At 34.5% G+C, this 15,215-nt stretch overlaps 1 protein-coding gene across 2 annotated transcripts; it reads left to right on the top strand.

Annotated features, from left to right (window-relative positions):
- Window positions 1-3,253: 3,253 nt before the first annotated feature.
- On the top strand, window positions 3,254-11,798 carry MS3_00004816 (uncharacterized protein). 2 transcript variants are annotated; one of them, XM_051212780.1, is made up of 11 exons: window positions 3,254-3,469; window positions 3,506-3,595; window positions 3,653-3,722; window positions 4,526-4,618; window positions 5,669-5,722; window positions 6,703-6,767; window positions 7,480-7,546; window positions 8,780-8,869; window positions 10,195-10,343; window positions 11,097-11,225; window positions 11,276-11,798. In XM_051212780.1, exons 1-11 carry the CDS (start codon window positions 3,287-3,289, stop codon window positions 11,426-11,428), a joined length of 1,143 nt encoding a protein of 380 aa, XP_051068692.1. In that variant the 5' UTR covers window positions 3,254-3,286; the 3' UTR covers window positions 11,429-11,798. The 2 variants fall into 2 exon arrangements, with proteins under 2 accessions (XP_051068692.1, XP_051068693.1); XM_051212781.1 differs by having other exon boundaries at window positions 3,506-3,722; window positions 10,634-11,225.
- The last annotated feature ends 3,417 nt before the right edge of the window (window positions 11,799-15,215 follow it).

Here is a 15,215-nt window from a genome sequence, read left to right as displayed (position 1 = left end):
GAAACATAATCACATTATTAGAAGACGACATTGTTTAAAGTAAGATCAATATATGTGATGCAATGCACTTTGGTTAGTGATATTGAAAATGCTGATAGGCAACAAGAAAAAATATAATCATCGGTATTTCTTCAGCCAAATGAGGTTAACTCATCTAAATCACTAGCAATGGTTTATGAGATGTAAGATTTCATGTGTGTAGATCGTCTAGCGATAGACAGCACGCACTGTGGCCAATGATTCCAATACTTCTTTTCGGATTCCTATGGAAATTGAGCAAACTAATGTTGTTTTTATTCTGAAGAACAGTAATCTGAGCCAACAGTCTTCTGTTAACGTCTTGTTACTTACTGTTTGTACTCGATTATCAGCATATCAGCACACAGAATCACTGTATTCTGACAAAGTGATCTAATTCAGCTTTCTTGCTGTCAACATTAATCAAGTGTTTCGTGTACGAACTAAATTGATTTGAACGTAGATAAAGAGTTGTTGTTCATTAGTGAAATCAGTTAACATCAATAAAGAATAAGCCTTTGCAAATACAAAAGATCTCAATGAATCTTTGGTTCTCCAGAATTCTCTTACGTCAAAAAAACACTTTGGTTTAAGTCAACGTCAACATAACTCGTTGTATAATATCCCGACCAGCTTTTATACATTTTACCTACATTCAGAGCTTTTGACGTTCAATTTTATACACCCCTTATAATACTGCGATCATCATCAAAAGAAGTCCAAGTATTTATAAATAATCGCCTATGCAAGATACTCAATGATTATTGGTTGGATAACTTCAGCACAAGCCTACTGTGGTAGAGAGCAAACCAACCCACAGCTTAAGAGAAAATTAAGAAAAGACACTGGAAGTGAGTAGGACATATATATATATATATATATATATATATATATATATATATATACCAGGACAGAGTTGGATGGAGAATTCTGATGGGCGACCTATAGTTCTTCACGTGGTGTAACAGGCGGATGTAGGTAGTAACGTGAATAATACATGTAAACTTGGTGGAAACTTTTTATTCTTGTTCAGCTTGTTCATCTGGTCAATTCAAGTATTTCATGATAAAATTAAGATTAAGTACGGCTAAATTTGAAATTATACAAGTTGACCTCAGTAGAGCTTATCAGTTGTTCATACAATGAACATAATACGTCATATGAAGTCCCATTTATCAATACTTAATACTCTCTACATTTCCATTAATTGTCGTGACTGGTTACCATTGGAAGGCGGAGCTATTTTGGGTTTGATGTTAAAATATTTGCATATTCATTATAAGTACAAAGAATTTGTTGGCCTTCATTGAAGATGTACTGGAGAAGGATGGAATCACTTAACATGGAATAATCTCTTTCTTGATTAATATAAATCACTAAAGTATACCACATGTAACCGTTAAGTTGTTTCAATGACTTTTTGTGAAACTGCATAGCGTCAAGTAGACAGTAATGTATCCGGAAACGGTAGTGTTTCACATTTAAAATATGACAATCTTTTGCTCTGTCATCGTGGAATTATATTGAAAATTTAAGATGATGATTTATTATCGTGATTAATGGCTTAATTCAATAGCATGTGTTTGGTAAAATGTAGAAGTCCCAGCACAAGTTATTTCAATAGGTCTCTCTTACAAAACATGGAATAGAAGTGAAAGAAACTGATAACTGCATATATAAGATGTGTAGATAAACTACTTGGAATTGAATGAGATGTCATTTTGAGAAGATTAAGATACTGTACATTATTCCAGTTAGAAACATGTGTGTGAATACAAGATATTGATTTGGTCAACTCAAACAACCTGATTGCCACAGAGTATATTTTCTAGGTAAGGTATTGTAGAGCATATTTTACCATTGCCTGCATATATGGATTCTAATGTATTAACGTATCGTTCTATTAGAAGATATACAAAGAGAAAGAGATTAATTAAACGGATAGTTGGTATCTAATACAATAACACATGTTGGGCTTTGGCAAGATATTAGATATGTATTACTGACCTAAAAAGAGTCGCCACATACCTTGACAACTGTCTTCAACACTTTTCACAATACAACAAATTCTTGTTTTCAAAAGCCCGTCACAGGATAATAGAAAGCAGTAAAGAACAATAATTTATATACAAGATTTACCAAACTGTGAGATGTGATGTTACCTAACTGCAAAAAGCATGTGGTCTCTTCATGTAATTAGTCACATTACGTACTGACATTTGCTATCAACAATGTGTAAGATACACAAGTAGCTGCAAGGGGACACTCTACTGATTAGTTCACAATCTAGATCACACTTTTCCTGAGCACAATAACTGATTTACGTTGTTATATATGCATATAAGTTTACTTCAAATAATAAAATACCGGTCAGCGACATTGAATGGACTGTGCATAATTAAAAACCATTTTGATGTTGATGAATTCGGAAAATTACGCAACAGTTATTTATGGAACTACACACTGTGATACTTGAGCAAGCAGCATTATGATCATTGCCGACATCTTTTTAATGTGAAACAATAAACCTGTTTTGCATTGAGAATTACTATTCTCAAATATCACCCAGACACAAATATTCCTGACTAGTTTCGCTGAAATTGTGATTCATCTACAAAGTGTCCAATTTTATTACTTCAACAATCTTCTACGGTTAGTGTGAATACAATATGCCTTTGGCAGAATCTTATCACACTAATTCACTGATATCTTTTAACACCAATGACAATTAATACAAGCGTAATTAGTATGTCGAGACAATCCAAGGAAATACTGAGATAAAAATGCATCGTCTTTCTTTTATTACAATCATTGGCGACTTCAGTCTACATAATTGAATACATTCAGTTTCATTTCTACACGATAAATTTGGAAATTATTATGTGCACACAATTTGAACAACAAATTGACCAATCACTCATTTTCATGTAATGTTAATCACGTCTAAGTGTGGTTTCATCACTAGGGGTCAGGAATGTCAACCAGTGGTGGTTAAATGTTAGCCTATGTTCTCAATAGCAAGAAGAATATTGGATAACGATGAGTTCATCCACCACCGTGATTGGTTAATAATGATCATATGATTTTTCAAATGCGTTATTCTTAATGGTTGCTTTAAATCATCAAATCAGAGAAAAACAAGCAAACACTCAAAATGTCTATATAATCCTGACAAGTTCTATTAAAATGTAGCTTATTATTTGAATGAGAAGATGAGGTGAGTGTTAGCTTAACACACGAAGTGAATGGATGTATCATATGAACTGAAATGAGATCACGTTCTTTTCTCCATTTGAACCATTTTAGATACAAATTCTCTGCCGAACTTTCGTTGTCATTTTGCCTGATTGTCGTCATTCTTTACGAATTATTCAACAGTCAAGACATATGTGAAAAAGGTGAATTGGCGACATATAAAAGCGAAATTATCAAAAATAATTCATATATATATGTAAGTAATCAATTAGATTCTAATTCCCATATACAGTCTCATCACTATAATTACTCAATGAGAGTTAGACTTGATCAGCCTCACCCTGTTGTGAAAGGCGATTTCAATGAATTTCAACATGATATAGTGAGTTGACTATATTTTTTAGTGAGGTTGCTTATGCATATGTTTGCATCTTTTTAGACAGTTACACCACAATTCCCATTTCAATATTTCGAGCGTCCCGTCAAATATTTTGAGCTTAAGTATGGGCGTAAGTGAATAATTTTCTTTGAACTAAAATTGTTGATGAGTTTTCATGCAATTGATTCTCTTTATGAATTTAAATAAACAAAGAACAAATATTGATGCAGTATATCAAGAGAAGTCAAAAGATTAAAGTTTCCGTCACGTTGCCTTAATGATGGCTGTTTTCCTTGTCATATTATTAAAGTTGTCCATGCTTGTAAAATACTTCCTTCCTTACAAAATCTTCGACATGTCACAAAATCCCAAATTGAATTCACCAAGGAACTTATCTGTAAACTTTAAATAGAATCCCTTGGTTATGACAAAATTGTTATGGATTTTAATATTGTATTATGTATTAAACTCAATAACTTCATTCACGATGTTCAGTCTAAAATCAGTCATAAATTCTTGAAGAAATTAACTAAAACACTTGTAAAAGAACCAAACCATGTGGCATTTCCTATAAATCCAGGAAAATACATACAGAATTGATCGAATAAAAAACCTAAGTCGAATTGAGACTGATATGCTCTCCTTTCTGCATCAATATTTGTTCTTGTTTTATTTAATGAGTTTTCTTGATCACATTTCATTTCATGAATCATAGTTGATTCGATTTCCTCAGTGAATCAATTTTTATGATTTTTTGAATTGCGAACTTCTTTGGATATCGTTTCTTGGCCAAATTGTTAATAGTTTGACGTCTTACGGCAAACCAAATTCACTTTATGCAATTCATTTAAACCTTTAGTTTGTTTAAAAATCTTTTATTCATTCAATGAAAAATTATCAACCATGTGGCATATTTTCATTTATCAAATACAGTTAGAATCGTTATGCGAGAGGTACAAGTCCTCGGACTGGTTATGTTTCCTGATATAAGCGACAATACTCGTGAATTTAAGGTCTTGGAGACGCGTGAGTTCTTATATTATTCAGTTATAGTTTCTTTTGTTTCTGTTTACCACAATTATTTTGCATAAATGATTCTGTATTTAACAGGATTATTACACGGGAGCTGACCAGTACACAGTGATGGTTTTCTTTGTGTGATTTTTGTACGAAAACGTGTGTTTACAATAGGTGTTGATTAGTGTCAAGTAAAAATGTCTTACAAAACAAAAATTCATGTCAAAATAAATTAACATTAATTGAATGGATATGATGAACGAAGTGATGTAATTGCTAGAGTATAAATTGCCTACCGTACAATCTATCAAAACAATGATGTAGTTTATATCTCATCTGCACGATGCTTCTTTATAGACCAAACGAATCACATTGATCACATGTGTAACAATAAACGATGTTGTGAAGGAAGGCAGTTTAGATTATTGAAGTCTATGAATTGTTAAATTATATTTAATATCCTTCAACACTTTTCTGGCACTTATCGGATACACAAAATATTAATATCTCTGAGTTTCTGTCTGTTGATCATCGAGTTTTCATCTCTATCTTTGCAATCATACTCGCATGATTATGAACTTTGAATACAGGCACATACTGAGAAAACTGATCAGTGACCGATCATGAATATTCCTCTAGTAGAAGATGGATTACCCGAAAACGTACACTCAGAAAATCAAGGTTACATACATTCATTTCTGTCAGTTTTTCAGAGTGGATGAATTGCAAAATCTCACAAAATAATTCTGTATTGGTACTGTCGAATAGATGTTAAAGGTCTCTCACCCAGTCGAAAGCTCCTAGAACAAATTTGATGGAAGTGAAATATTCCTCTCAGTTGATTTAATTGAAACGTTCATCATATCGTTGAGATCATAATATTCCTTAAGACCTCCTCATAACAGATTCTTGAACATTTGACTACACCGGCTCATTTTATTCTCGGAAAGATGATAACTTATATGCAAAGGCAGTTCATGTTAAAAAAATATGTATTGAAAGAGATAGATATTCATTAGGCAGATATTTCAACAACCATTTTGATTTTCATTAATGTAGAGGAATTAATCGCTGCCAAATGGTCTATCAAAGAATCCATAAGATATCCTGGACGTAAGTCAACATTGAATTATCGTTTGACCACAAGGTGAATTTATACACTTACATCTTCATTCATTGTAATTACTCACAGTTTGTGCGACTTGATTCTTCCTAGAACCTGACAATGTAATAATTTGTTACTTTTCTGGGAAATGGAAGTAGAGTTATATGTGAAATCCAATCACAGATTGAGTACATTGGTTGAGACCAGAAGAACAGTTGACAAGAACAGAGAGAGACTAAATTTGACGAGTAATCAATTGATTGCTATGAATGAATCAGGTCACAATCTCATTTCTCTTTTGAAAAAACAAGTGCAGAAATTCATTTTCGTTTACAAGCTTTAATGGAACTTGGGGCCCGTGTTTCGAAATAAATGAAGTGTTGAGTGTTCGTCATAAAGCCCTTACTTTGCACAACACATTCACATACACATCCATTCATCGCATAGATATTCAAAAGGGTTATCCATTCAAATAAGAAATCGTTGGAACGACAAATCTAAAGCTATCCGTTTCTCATCTACAACAAATAAACGCTGTGGTCAGAATCGCCTGGTCGATTGAAATAACCACATGTTCGGCAATTAGTTAAATTTCCAAGTTCCATTCGTAAATGAACACTCCGTGGTTTATGTCATATATACTTCATTGATTGTTTCAGGTGTATTTAAACAAAATATTGCATACATGTGAATTCCTCCCCGACTATCAGATCTTAATGAGAAGCTTGGCGACTTATCATTTCAGTGATTGTACAATGGTAACACAGCTTCAGAAGCTGTGCATTCGATATTCGACCTAAGGGATGCATGCTCGTTTTATCCACATGAACTTCGCGTGAATGTACTTATTACGAATTCAACTGAAGAACAACTTTCAGACAACACGTTAAATATCCAGTGAAACCTGATCATTTTGTGTTACACTTGAAAATAACTTGCCTAATAATCATCTGTTGAATACTAAGTATCGATGATCTTTTAATTGTAGTAGTTCCAGCTAACATAACTTGTCTGATATATCCAAGTGGGAAGATATCTATCTATTTTGAGGACGTAAGTTGCACGATTGAATGGATATATAATTTTGTTTCAAGTTATTCAGATTATTCTACTATTTCCGTTTCAATCAATACTGTTGGATTCATCACGTTACATTGAACACGATAGAAAGTTACAATCATTTTGCAATGTGAAAACATACTATCTGACACTATTATTAATCATTTAATGGAAACTTTTATTCAAACACTTGTTGGGAACAGTGAATAACTAAATATGAAGTGCTACCAGAAGAAACAATGATGGCTTCGTGCCAAATAGTATCAAACACTGTGTATGTAAGAGTACTGTACGGAATTATTCGTATTCTTTCAATCTGTATTTCATCTTCTGTAGATCGGCAGTTCGAAACGCTCGCTGTTGAAAATTCCGGGCGCAGCATCTTTGCAGTTACTCACGATCACAATTCATTTCAACTGACTCAGATACTCATCGCATAGTGTGTCGTCTCATTCTACGATGCATAGACAGTTCATTAAACTTGACTGAAGTTGACAATTGTAGTAGTTCAGAATATCCATGTAGACTACATGTAGCATACTTTTAACAAAACTGGGAATATCAGCATGTCTAACGCAAGTGTGGTTGGGTGTCTACGAATAAGACAATCGAAGTGATGACACATTAGTTTATAGGCTAATTGTATTTGATATAGAAGGTTGTATGTTGATGAATTTTCATCCAGGTTTCAAATACGTTTTTTCAGATTCCTACGAAAATCGACAAAAGTAAGAAGCTTGCGTTAATGGGGGGATCAATTTATTGCTCAGAAAGTAAGAAACATTTAAACGAATGTTGTTAAAATTTCGATGTACGATGACGTACATCATCAGTCATCTGGATGATGAGGCTCGCTTAACCAGATAACTCGAGTAAAATAACCATGGTGTATGACTGTCTGGATCACAAAAGTATGGATGGTTATTTTTAAACGTCTCTCACCTATAGTTACAAATTGACAGAACGATACGGGAATGTATGAACGACGGTAATATTCAGACAAAATATCCACTCATTTGCTCACACACTCAAAGTACAACGGCCACACTCTCAGTCTTCAGCCACATCACCAAAAAAAATGTAAAAAGAAGTGTGTTTTGTATGAAACAGAAATAAGGCCGTAGTACTTGAAACTGACAAGTGATTAGGTAAGATACAGTGTTTCATGATTGAATGTGAGAAAATGCACTTAATGTTTGACCATGTTATATATGTTGATCGGTTGAAATGGATTACCGAGTCTTTAAACAGTGAAGATCATTTTTGTTCTTGTATTGTTTGTTTGCTTCGTGAACCTGGTGATTCGGACTGCGATTTCTCAGTCTCTAATTGATATCTATGCATCCTGTGAATTCTGTCTCGATGTCGCATTAAGTCACAAGCACTGTAGGCAAAGAGGGTTGGTGACTAGGAGTGGAATCAATAGCAGTCCTAAATATTATTTGAAATATTCAATTAACAATAAGAATTAAAATAAATTTTCGCCAATTGTGCAATCCAGTGACTATCTGGATTGAGTAGCAATGTGTATAACGGGACAACGCATGAACCCATTGTTGCTGGATTCCAGTCTAAGAGTGAACATCAAATCTGGGATTCAAGTGAATCTAGCTGACAAGTTCTTTATAAGATGAAATGCGTGTCGACGATTTTACTACTAGTCATCATTATTCTTTGGTTTGTAATTCTTATGTTACCTATTTGTAATTAAATATATGGAAATTTGCTTGATGAGTTAAACGTAGTCTTTGTGAATGTTTAAATGATTTCTTTATAAAGTAACTCAGAAATTTAAAGATTTCGTTTATAATTTAATGGTTGAAAGTTGGTCACTTTCAAAAAACAGAGAGATGCAAATTGTAATCTTTGAGTATTTTGAATGATCACCATCCTATCCGTAATGAGAAATGTTTCGGTTTCGTATTTTGACTGCTCCTTGCATGGTGCAAATATTTTGTTTTACTTAAAAAAGAAATTAACATTTCAAGCGTCTTTTTTTACCCAAGTTGCCCATAGGGATAAGAAAGATTTGGAAATTCGTATTCCTACAGAATTGATCAAAAGTCGCACGTTAGTGGAGTTTGAAACCATCGGGAGTATGTTAAACCTTATTTAATCAGCATTTACTATTTTCTCATTTGAATACATAATTTTTGTTTCAATAAATCTAAAATTTCACATTTAATTTCAGCCAGCTATTGAAGGATATTTGAGCGATCGTTACAAATGACGTTACACTTACTGTTTTTAACTAAGCTTCGACCTATTGTTGATTGATAAAGGTGATTACGGACGAAGTTCGAACTGATAATAAAGTCTTCACTTTGATGAAATTTATTTAAACACATAGTCACGAGACCATTTACAAGGTGCTATTAGTTTCGAAACACATTGAGTGTCAGTTATTTGATTGTGCACTGACGAAGAAGCGTCTGTTTTTTATTTCCATACATGTGATGTCGAAATTTCGGAAGGCATTGAAATTGCGGAAACATTCCATGTAATTACGATTACCTTGAAAACTATTGTTAAATTTCCAAAATCACTGCTTTTTCGCAAACATCCGATAAATTGAGGGTTAAGACTAGTCGCGTTTTCAAATAACAGTCTGTCATAGTCAATTTGAGAATTAATTTCACAGTACGAAAACTTGTTTTTTCTCGTGAATATGTACATTGAGTAACTACAAGCGATTTTCAGTTCACTATGTGGTAGACTATTGAAAAAACATTTCGACAACTGAGAGTATCATTCCGTGATCTAATTAGCAGATCACCTTTGATATCCATGGAATACAGTATAAATTTTGTCATCGGTGAATTTTCATTCATCCATCTGGTCTACAGTATAGTCTGAGAACACACAGATCAGAAAGCGGCCACATACTAAGACATATTTAATCATAGTTTGTCGACTGAAATCTTTTGTAGATGGTGATTGGAAATACGATGTCACTCATCTTTTTTTGTTCGACCGAATCAACATTATTGAAATTGATATTCAATCCAAGAACAACTGACTTTCTTGCATTGACTTCAATCACAAACCTGATATCATGAAAAGACACTACTACCAAACATTCAATGCAGTACGCTTTCTTGAGCCCAGTGACAGCATCGTGTGTACATGTCTGAATGTAATTAGTTATTGAAATCTACCAAATTCGTCTTTCGAAATTCATCGTTCACACTCGAGATTCAAAGTAGTTTCGTTCAATTCAAACATGCTGTCGTGAAATGTGAGTGAAATTGAAAGTGGACTGAATATTGCATTATCCATCGTGATGACAATTTCCCAGTGAACGAAATAGTTACTTGTTTCCGAAATCAACGTCATATCATTGAGCTATATCTACATGTTCTGTAACTCTCTTTTCTTTTGTCTGATGATTTGAATTGAAATCGCTTGATTCCTTTAATAGAAGTTTGTGGAAAATACGACTGGAGTGAAAAGTGCCGACTCGCATCAACAGCGAATACTATATGTATTTGGTGTGAAAGAGCTAAGAAGTGCATCGAAAGTAATGATCAGAGTACACATCAAGTTAAAATAAATGAATGCCGAGCTGAGGTAAGTACTTGGTAAATTTCACAGGTCGTTTTCAATATCACCAGATTCCACACTCCGAATAAACAGATTTACTCGGAAGAACATTTTAGTGCTACGAATAGGAACTAACTTGTATTCTTACCTCGGTTACTAAATTAAAGCTTTGTACACGTTGACGATATGTAATCAGATATGAGCGCAGAGCTTTCTTACCATGGAAACAGTGAACAATGGGTCGAAGCGTTGCTTAACACTTATGATCGAAAACATAATAATAAATTTTCAGCTAACTAAATGTGTGGTTATTTCAGAAAGCTGATATGAAACCGTGTATTTATGTGGATTGTTACGAAATGCTGATGAAACCAGTTTGAGTGAAGAAACTGCGAAATATGTTTATTATTTATTGAGAATTCGCAGACTCCCATTGCTGAAGTCGAGAACATGGATTTCTGCTGAGATATATGCAATCTGGATGAATTGCTTCAATAAAGCCGTCAATCATAAACTTATTGATTCACATTCGGATTGTAGTTCGATGTGACATTCGGAACACAAATTTCATCACACAAATGGGTCGTCAATTAGTTGTAGGATAGTGTGTACTTATCACATCGATTGTAGAATCGGTAGAAGATGTTCTAAATGATTGTACAAATGCAAATTGTGTAACTGTTTGTTGGACTCCCTACTGACAATGGTGAATAATGATAATCAAATTAATTGGGTAATATCTGATGTTCAGTGATTAATGCTACTATTTCGTTTATTCAGGAGGGCCCGGATGTCAGCGATTTGAGCACACCAACACCAATCAAGCACAATGAAACAACTTTGGCAATCACCGAAGTTCAAGTTAATGAAAACTTGAAAGAAACTACCGAAGTAACTGACCAACACTCGGTAACTATTTGGTATTTAGTAATAAATCCTACTGTTTTGTTTTTCTTCAGAATATGACAACTCATATAAACAAAGAGAATAACCGGAACAATTTACTTCTGTACTTATTTATTGTGGTACTTCTGCACTTTTTCATCTCTGTTCTACGTATCGGTTACGTTATTTGGAGATGGTTGTGTAAGAAAAAGAAAAGCGAAGATTGATTTTCATAAACGCTTCGTATCTTGTTTTTATTATTCTGACCACGATGTTTTTAATTTGTCATTCATTAGAATATTTTAGACTTCATTATTCATTTCAATAATTTGGACAATTTCTTTAAAGGAACTATTCATTTTCTTATGCGTATTCACATAATAACTAATGTAATCTTCTTGATAAAAATATCTAACATGGTTTTTGATATTTTCATGTATTCGAAACTGCACTATTTCACAAGGGTTCTACATTATTTTCTTCTTGATTTAGTACTATGTTTTATACGTGATTTTGTAATCATTGCAAACAACAATTAATGCGTTGTGAATGTTCATTTGAATAAAGTCTCACTATTGGAAAATATCATTTGGAATTTTCAGCGTTCATTATTTTAAACTGATCTGTCTGAGCATATAATACATAATCAGTCATTTTCATTCTTCGTTACTTGATCATTTACTGTTTAGTAAATGTTGGGTAGGGAACTTTTGTTAACTTGGTGTTATCTAGACTGGTTATGGTTCTTTCAATGATTTTATTGTTGACAAGTGTAGTATGCGGTCAACTGTTTCATTTAAAGCTTAGTATTTAGAAGGAATCAAAGTGTGGCTGGTTTTATCAGCTTCACAAAAGAGTCCAATGCTTTGACTTAAGAGTTGATAGCTGTGTGTGTTAAGTGCTGCTAAAGGCTAATAATTCAACATTTGAAAAATGAACCTCAGTTTTTCTGGTACACATACTCAGAAGTTGACGCCAAAGATGTATTTAGTGAACCTCATTAGTCTAAAGTGTACTGTGAATCTGGTTTAATGGGTGTTGATCTTCAGATTCCTGGGTGCACAACAAACTCATACTTTGGATATCTACTGAACATTCTTTAAAAAGCTGGAGTACTTTGAACTTACTCACCTAGTGTAGATTTTGTACTTATTTCAGTGAACGTTGGTGTGGCTTCCAGAAAATAATCGATGCTTTAGGTGTATACCAGTGAGTGTCGAGGAAGGTTGAACCTCTTGTCTGAAACGTAAATTTCCGGTTTACGTTGCCAAGCGTTATAATGTATCTATAACTGCTTATGGAATTTATGTGTAAACGGTTTTGCCGTTATTCCTGCTTTGTTACATAAATCTGTTTTTGACGATCTTCATAGAGAACATTTTAGTATTAGAACAATCAAACCTTTGACAATCCTCACATTTTGGTGTCGCACAGCAAACTATTGTAAACTAGGTCATCAATCGAAAAGCTATGGCTATGAGCTCAATGGCCAGTGTCATCTGAGTGCTGTGATAGAATTTAGAATTTATCCAGACTACTATGGTCCGTTCCTCGCCGAATATTTCGCACTTCTGGTAGTTTATTCTCTAAGGTGACCGGAGATTTTCCAAGATTGATGATGTCTTTTGTTCATTATTATTACCTGTCTGATTTGAATTTCAAGTACAATAGGTCTAGATGTGCTTACTTTGCACACTGGTTTTGTAGTGTCATATACAGGTGAAGCGTGGCGTCGAGTTGAGATTAACTGTGAACACCGCTACAAAGAAACACGTGCCAAATAAATCAGAAGGCGAAGGTTGGACGTAACCAAATAAATCCATAAAATCCCCGAGAAGCCAAATACAGGAAGACAGTTAATGGACCAAATCGAGATGTATTCGCTGGCGATCTCGTGGCATCGAAAGGATACCGAGATCGTGCCAGAATACAAGCTTAGTTACAGAACGTAACCGAATTCGCGCGAAGTTACAATCAAAGTGTGTGTATATCAGAATGGAAGCAAAATATAGCTGTCATTAGCACAGTCAAACAAAAGCGCATTAAAATAAACACTGGTACAGTTGGTTATAATAATAATTGTTTTTATTAAACCAGTCGTGTTCTCGTGATAAATGTGAGTCACTACACAGGTATGGTATTCGAATTATCGTATGAACTAGGAATTCCAGGATTAACGCAATTGAATTAAGAAGACACAGGCACAAACGAATGTATTGTTTTTAGAATTCGAAATCAAGCATCCAACCGGTACAAAGGTATCATTAGTTCATTCAAACACCACATCCGCCACAGCTTAAATTGGAGTCTAGGTGTTTGTAATCAATCGTACGTCTTCCTCTCAAATTCATCCTGAGTCTGTCTGACATTGTATTGGATAATGATTCTGTATTATCTAGAATATGCTCATTAGCATTAGAATTTACAATCGAAATTGGAACTGACTCACCTAGTTACTGTAATTGTATTTGATCTACATGTCGACTGTGTGTACTTAAGTCATCGATGTCTAGAATTCGCACCATCGATTTTCCGACATTCTTCAGAACAATACCCGTAGATGGTCGAAGATCATTTCCTCGATGGTATGTAACTTCTGCAGACTCCAAACATCTCATATTCGACCGAAGAATTCTCCCTTTCAATAGCTTCGCTGGAGTCTCCTTCGTCACCGAATGTCTGGCATTTCTATATTGCAATAGAAAGGTATCTACTCCCCTCTCCAGCTCATTAAATGTTGAGGGGGCTATAGAATCAATAGCAGTCTTTAATGTCCTAACAAAATTCTCTGCCTGACCATTAGAATACGGATGTCTGGGAGCAGTAAACAGATGTTTGCACCCTATACCGTTCAACCAGGTAGTGACTGCATCTGCAGCAAAATGTGAGCCATTATCAGTCACCAACACCAAGGGAACATCTTCTCGACTAAACACCTTTCTTAATGCTTGTATTGTGAAATCAGAATTTGGTGAAGTTGTGAAAAAAACTTCAGGCCACTTTGAAAAAGAATCAATGACTACTAGTGCGTAGTATTTACCAAGAAATGGTCCATAATAGTCAGCATGAATCCTCTGCCAGGCCTCAGACGATACTGGCCATGGCACCCACTTCGAAGGATGATTTTTCAACTGATGACATTTCTCACAATTGTTCGCCGTACGACATATATCTGCATTTATCTCTGGCCACCAGCATGTGAGCTTTGCCAAGGACTTCATTTTCTCAACACCTAAATGACCACTATGAAGATTTATGCAATGAAGGAGGAATGAAAACACGATCATTTAAACACAGAATACCATCAGGAGTTGTGGATAGCTCCTCCCGCTTTGAAAAATAGATAGGAAATCTACGTTTCAAATTAGCATTCCAACCTTTCCTTATAGCACTGAGAATACATCCAAAATATCTACGACTTTCTCTGATGAGATCTGAACGTCTCACTGGTGAAGGTTGCACTAACAAACAATCCGATGTATTAAAAGGTTTATCTTGTAATGACTGTCGAGAAATGTAATCAACATGTTGAATTTGTTTGGCACTTCTGTGCTGAACCGTATAGTCATATGCACTCAAAGCAATACTCCATCGCTGAACCATAGCTGCTGAGGAACGTGCTAAGGATTTTTCGGGATGATAAATAAACTTTAAAGCTTCACGATCAGTAACAATAGTGAATTCCTTTCCGAATAAATATTTATGAAGTCTTTTAACAGCCCAAAACACAGCTAATGCTTCTCGCTGAGTCTGTGAATAACCTTGTTCAGTAACAGTAAGTTTGCGTGAAACACAAATAACTGGTCTACCTTCCTGTTCCAAAACTGCACCAATTCCCACAGGTGATGCATCAGTAATAAGCACAGAATGTACATTAGGGGAGTACGTTCGAAGAACAGCATCACTTTGAAGAAACTTCAGCAGACTTCGTAAGCATGACTCTTGTTCCTCACTCCATTTGAATGATTGGATGTGAAAATATTAAATAAACAATTTGCACGACAAGAATAATTA

The sequence above is a fragment of the Schistosoma haematobium genome, chromosome 3 (assembly GCF_000699445.3).
Source record: "Schistosoma haematobium chromosome 3, whole genome shotgun sequence".
Lineage (NCBI taxonomy): Eukaryota > Metazoa > Platyhelminthes > Trematoda > Strigeidida > Schistosomatidae > Schistosoma > Schistosoma haematobium.
This window is presented reverse-complemented; position numbering and strand designations above follow the sequence as displayed.

What these genes read in the sequence shown, in the direction of transcription:
- MS3_00004816 (XM_051212780.1), top strand. Translation starts at nt 3,287, where the DNA reads ATGAGATCACGTTCTTTTCTCCATTTGAACCATTTTAGATACAAATTC. An exon ending in TATCTATCTATTTTGAGGAC is followed by an intron (nt 6,768 to 7,479) that starts GTAAGTTGCACG and finishes ACGTTTTTTCAG; the next exon opens with ATTCCTACGAAAATCGACAA. An exon ending in AAGTAACTGACCAACACTCG is followed by an intron (nt 11,226 to 11,275) that starts GTAACTATTTGG and finishes GTTTTTCTTCAG; the next exon opens with AATATGACAACTCATATAAA.